Raw genomic sequence first — 6,006 nt, forward strand, 5'->3', positions numbered from 1 at the left:
CACTAATTAGAAGTATTAAATATAGACTATTAATAAAACTCACATTACTCTGCACTATTTTACGAAACAAATCTATTGAGCCTAATTAGTCCATGATTAACGAATATGATGCTACAGTAAACATTTGCTAATCATAAATTAATTAGGCTTAAAAATTTGTCTAATGAAATAGTCTTTATTTATGCAATTACCTATATTTTAATACTCCTAATTTACATCCAAATATCCAACGTGACAAGAGACTAAAAAATCCTTAGATCCAAACAGCTACTTATATCACAATCGCTGTTCTAACGTGACTAAAAATAATGATTGAACTTTAATTTTAAAAATTTAGATATTTATGATTAAAAGATTTATATAGTTATCTTATATGAAGTGAAAGTGTTTCTAATTGTTTTATGTTTTCTAATTGTTTTATCTTTATTTTAATCTAGAAAGTCAATTATATATGAAAAGTCCTTTTAAAGAGATAAAAAATCTGTCCTAACCTTCCCATTGGAAATGATGAATGAAATAGGTAAAATAAGTAAATATACTTCATGTACCCCTACCCCCGTTTAGCATGACTATATACCATCTACTTCTACCGCACCCTTAGATACTGCTTTCATATATTGGCACCCTTCAGAGTTTTGGGGTTTATACATTGGAACGTCGTACGTATTGTCTGATTACTGAAGTCGTTCAGGCAAATGATAAGCTTATTTAATTAGTTAACAATAGTAGCTACTTAGAATGACTACCATATCCTCTAGCCATCCTTGAGAATCATCCTGTCTAGCTAGCGCCGAGAACATGGAAAAAGAAACTTAATAGAAACACGAAATGCTGGCCTAAATAAAAGCAACAAAGAGACTGACAAAAGACAAGCTCTGTATTAAAGATCCAGCAGGTTTCAGAGAAGATCGCGCAAGCTCACAACTACACATCACCAAAATTGGAGCAAGTTTGGGGGTAAATGTCCGCTCACAAAGTCCCACACACTGGGCATTTATTTTCTCGATTCTACGAGCTTTTTTAACTAAGTAGTTCCACCGGGAAGTCAAGTAGGGATAAAAGTGGGCCATCTGTCTTCACAAAACCCATGCACACGATAGCAGTGGGCATGATATTCACCGTCAAGTTTAGTAGGGCTCCACCGGTGCGCGGAACTTGGCGCCGGCGTAGACAGCAGCCGCACCAAGCTCCTCCTCGATCCTAAGAAGCTGTTGAAATGAGAACAAGATGAGTTCGACCGCTATTCTTGAGTAGCAGTATGTTAAACTGATCTATGCATGACTTCGTGAACGCCACAAGTATGCATGAACTTATGAATGCGTGTATACTCAACCAAACATGAAGAAATCTCAGAACAAAAATACTCGTGTAATCAATGGCATAACGATAGAACTAAGTGCACAAAAGAAATGCAGCGATGGGTTGGTTCGGTCACAAGATTGGTTTTACAGTGCACGACATGAAAACTACTTGCCTGGTTGTATTTGGCAAGGCGCTCTGAACGGCAGGGTGCCCCGGTCTTGATCTGGCCCTGTTTCAGAAAGAAAAAAGGATAAGCCCTCATATCCATTACTAACTAAAACTGGATTTAGTACAAGCTGCCTACGGTAGCACAAAATCTTACCGTGGACAAACCAACAGCCAAATCAGCAATAAAGGTATCCTCAGTCTCACCACTGTGCCAATGAAGACAGGTTAGCATACAAATGGTAGCAAGTTAGACCAGATCCATAAGGAGCAAAGACAGGTATGCATTAGAATACCTCCTGTGGCTGGTCATCACTCCCCAGCCAGCATGCTTCGACATCTTCACTGCCTCAATACTTTCAGTGACAGATCCGATTTGGTTAACCTGTTTAAAGGTAAGGGTGATATATCCAAACATGCAAGATAAAAATTAAACATGAAGGAAAGAATCAATGGAACAATACCTTCAGCAGAAGAGCATTGCACGACTTCTCCTGGATTGCCTTTGCAACCCTCTGCATAACATATTGTTAATATTAATTATCGATCATGCTAAAATAGTGATCATATAGAAAAGAAAAATATAACTAAGCACTCACGGTTGGGTTGGTGACAAGGAGATCATCACCAACAATCTGCACTTGCTCTCCAATTTCACCTGTCATCTTAGCATAATGTTCCCAATCATCCTGGTCAAATGGATCCTCAATCGAGACAATGGGGTATTCACTGACAAATGACTTGTATACATTCTTCAGGCTATCACCAGAGATCTTTTGTGAACCATCATTGTTCTACAACAAAAAGAATCACAGATTCCCAATAACGTTACAGAATTATATACAGCTACAGGAAATTTATAGTGGCCAATCCGTACTGATCTTTCAAATAAAAAATTTTGTCACCTACCTCCTCCTTGAAGTTAAGGTCGTAGGTTTTGTCCTTGTCATTGTAGAATTCTGAAGCAGCAACATCCATTCCAATGACAACCTAATATGTCAGTAGCAAACATGGCTCAATACCTTAGTCCATCAGAAACATCAACTTATGCAGACAGGTAATCAACAAACTAAATAAAATCAGACAAACCTTGCCAGTGTATCCAGCCTTTTCAATTGCAGTCTTCAGGAGCTCAAGACCCTCCTTGTTTTCCTGCAATATCACAACACAAACAATTCAAACCACATGCTAATTATATTCATTTAGATTTTTTATAACAGGTTAGCTTCAGACGTCAACATCAATCAAATATAAAGCAAAGCAAAGAAACCTAATTTAAGTGAAGCACCTCATGGACTAATGGCATAGTACAGTACCTGGATGTTAGGAGCAAAACCACCTTCATCACCAACATTGGTGGCATCCTGGCCATACTTCTTCTTGATGACAGACTGGACATAAAATAAAAGGTAATTCAGTCAGATGAATGATGAGAAAACGTTCAGAATGGTTTCTTGATAACAGACCGTACAAAAAAAATTCAGTCCGATAATAAACATTCAAAACGAAGATGAAAGAATTACCTTCAGGTGGTGGTACACTTCAACACCCATCTTCATGGCCTCCTTGAATGAAGCGGCTCCAGTGGGAAGGATCATGAACTCCTGCAATATAGAATGGATTATTAAATAACATTCCGCACAACAGGAAGAATGAGATCTTAGTTAAAATCATTGCCTGCATGGCAAGCTTGTTTCCAGCATGTGATCCACCGTTAATAACGTTGAATGCAGGTACCGGCAGTACCAGCTGCTTGTTTCCAGCAAGGTTGGCAATGTGCTGAAAAAAAATATATTAAGATGATAGCTCCAGCAAACTACAAATACATGAATGAATAACTGAAAGCATAATAAACTGCACATGTTCAGTTGCTCAAAAACATGTTAACATGCAGCAAACCTGGTACAGAGGAATCTTCTTGATGATAGCTCCAGCCTTGCAAACAGCCAGTGACACAGCCAGGATAGCATTAGCACCAAGCTGAAATATTACAAAATGGAAGACATTAGAAACCATTTATAAATGGTACAACTACGATTTTCACGACTCTGAAAGCTAAGGTACATAACTATATGTATTAGACAATACCTTCTGCTTGCACCACCCCCACTCATTTTTGGTTCCATCAAGCTGCTGAACCATGTAGTTATCAATCTCAGCCTGTGCTGTAGGGTCCTGCAGAAGAAATGGAGCATATGATGAATGCTAGGTTTAGTCTCAGAGTACAACAGAACAGGTGAAAACTGCCTAAGACAAACCTTGCCAATCAACGCTGGGGCAATAACCGAGTTCACATTGTTAACAGCCTGAAACAACAGAAGAAAATGTAAACAAAATAAAAGCAACAAAAAAGAAACATTGTAACAGGTACTTAAAACAACTTGACATCTTATAATCAATGATACAAGTATACCTGATTAATGTAATAGGACCAGTATAGCAAGTTGCCTTATTATTTTAACAGTTAAAACGTGAACAAATCGCAATTGAGTTGACTTGTTTTTTTAGTTTAACCAAAAGACAATATGACTTTCTCATCTACCACTGATTATTTGATAGAGGCAACATAGAATCTGAACTCTGGAGTACATTTAATTGTAGCACAAGGAATACAATTAGAAACATGCTCCGACGAGCAATTTAACCAAAATAGATATTGTCAATAACCAAGAAGCTTTGAAAGCTAATAGAGCAAAGCATATTACAAGCAATTTAACCAAAATAGATATTATCAACAGTCAACAAGCAATTTAACCAAAATACATATTTAACATCTGATAAATTGCATGTAGCATGTTAAAAGTGTCAGAGACATACCTTGGAAACACCCTTTCCCAAGTAATCAGATCCACCGTCCCTCAATTCAAGAGCTTCATAAACACCTGCCAAATAGGGAGACATTTGAATAACTTCTAGCAAAACCATAATTATATCTTTTTTAAATAGAGTAAAACCATAGTTATGCAGAAACAGAGAGTTTATGCTGGTCTAGTAATAAAATAAAATGATAGCGAGATAACCCACCCGTTGATGCACCACTGGGAACAGCAGCCCTTGCAAAGGTTCCATCTGAGCAGCACACATCAACCTGATACCACATATATTATCAACATCAATTAAACAATCAAGCCAAATATTCGCTATGATACTGTCGATAATATCAAAGGTACGATAATACCAAAGGACAAGTATGGACAGGTGAAACAACAAAATCCTTGGTATCAGCTACAACAAGTAGCTCGTAAGCGTTGAAACGAAAATCACACCGATTTCCTCAAAACAAAACAATTACTGAACGCAGGACATTGACCACTGATCTCAAATCCAACCTGTAGCGGTTTCGTATTTGGACACAGGCCGCGAAAATGTATATTCTGAAACAAACCATCGACAATAACCATGCATGACCCACAGATCTGTACCATGCATCCTTCAAGTGGGGAATACTGTGCAAACCACAGCACCGCACCAACCAAACTAGGCAATATCCTAACATCCGCATTAAATCCTAGACAAAGGCAGTTAAATATCTCCAGATCCCAACCGCTCAACCAAAACCCCTCAAAAACCGTATAAACCCTACATCCCATTCCCAAAAACATCCAAAAAAATCGCCTAGAACCAAAAAAATCAAATCCACAAAACATAGCATCCGCCCCATCACCCCCCAACAGCGCGGGATCGATCTAACGAGCACACCGGAGAGGCGCATCTGGCCAGATCGGACCGGATAGCACGCCAGAGATCAGATCAGCGGCGGAGAGTTCGTCTCCGTCGGCGGCCGCCGGCGTACGTGCGTACCTCGACGGTGGGGTTGCCTCTGCTGTCGAAGATCTGGCGCGCCTTGACGGACACGATCGTCGCCGCCATCGGAGGAGAAGAGTTTCTTCTAGAAGGGGCCTAGCGGCGGAGACGGGAGATGCGCGACGGATTTGCTAAAAAAAAATTGCGTGTGGGCTTTCGGTGGAGGCGAGAGGAGTTAATTTATAACGAGGTGGGGAGGTGGGTTGGGAGCGGAGGGATGAAGTAGCCCTAATAGTTAGGCGCACGCGGAGGCGAATGTGCGGACGAGGTGCCGCGCCGCTGACGGGTGGGCCCGGGGACGGAGTGGTCCCACGTGGAGGTGGGGGCTGTCGATGTTCTCGATGCGGAAACTTGTGGGCGTGTGAGGAGGCGCCGCCCCCGCGGCCCGCCGATGGGAAGGAGTTCCCCAGCCGTCGGATTTGGAAAAGGTAGGGAGAGAGAGCACGGTTTTGCGGTGATGGCCGGCTTGGCCTTGGTTTTGGTTCTTGGCGCTGAGCGGATGCACGCGATGGACCCGCAGGCCCGACCCCTGGGAATTGTTGGGCTGTCAAAGCAGGTACAGTAGCCGACTATAAGTTGGTTGTGAATATATTTTAATTTAATGAGATAAGAGAGAGAAGAGAAGAGCAGTAGGCTACAGATTTATAATCAGTTACAGCATGGACTCTAAGACATAGTGTGTGACAGGTAGGACATAGTAGTATATGTTTTGTAGGTAACAATAGTAGTTGGCTA

General features: G+C 40.7%; 1 protein-coding gene across 1 annotated transcript; it reads right to left on the reverse strand.

Annotated features, from left to right (window-relative positions):
• Nucleotides 1–858: 858 nt before the first annotated feature.
• LOC102702497 (enolase) lies at nucleotides 859–5,437 on the reverse strand. Its single transcript, XM_006661593.2, has 17 exons — nucleotides 5,269–5,437; nucleotides 4,492–4,555; nucleotides 4,285–4,349; nucleotides 3,726–3,773; nucleotides 3,556–3,642; nucleotides 3,367–3,447; nucleotides 3,145–3,246; nucleotides 2,991–3,071; nucleotides 2,784–2,858; nucleotides 2,557–2,619; nucleotides 2,377–2,457; nucleotides 2,067–2,261; nucleotides 1,932–1,982; nucleotides 1,764–1,852; nucleotides 1,625–1,676; nucleotides 1,475–1,531; nucleotides 859–1,208 (listed from the first exon to the last, which is right to left on the reverse strand). The coding sequence occupies exons 1-17, from the start codon at nucleotides 5,335–5,337 to the stop codon at nucleotides 1,128–1,130; spliced, it is 1,341 nt and encodes a 446-aa protein (XP_006661656.1). The 5' UTR covers nucleotides 5,338–5,437; the 3' UTR covers nucleotides 859–1,127.
• Between the last annotated feature and the right edge of the window lie 569 nt (nucleotides 5,438–6,006).

This window comes from Oryza brachyantha, chromosome 10, assembly GCF_000231095.2.
Source record: "Oryza brachyantha chromosome 10, ObraRS2, whole genome shotgun sequence".
In the NCBI taxonomy this organism is placed as follows: Eukaryota; Viridiplantae; Streptophyta; class Magnoliopsida; order Poales; family Poaceae; genus Oryza; species Oryza brachyantha.

Coding starts and splice junctions, on each gene's coding strand:
- LOC102702497 (XM_006661593.2), bottom strand. CDS start 5,337: ATGGCGGCGACGATCGTGTCCGTCAAGGCGCGCCAGATCTTCGACAGC. Junction 3,448..3,555: donor GGGGGTGGTGCAAGCAGAAG/GTATTGTCTAAT, acceptor GTAATATTTCAG/CTTGGTGCTAATGCTATCCT. Junction 2,458..2,556: donor AGGCTGGATACACTGGCAAG/GTTTGTCTGATT, acceptor CTGACATATTAG/GTTGTCATTGGAATGGATGT.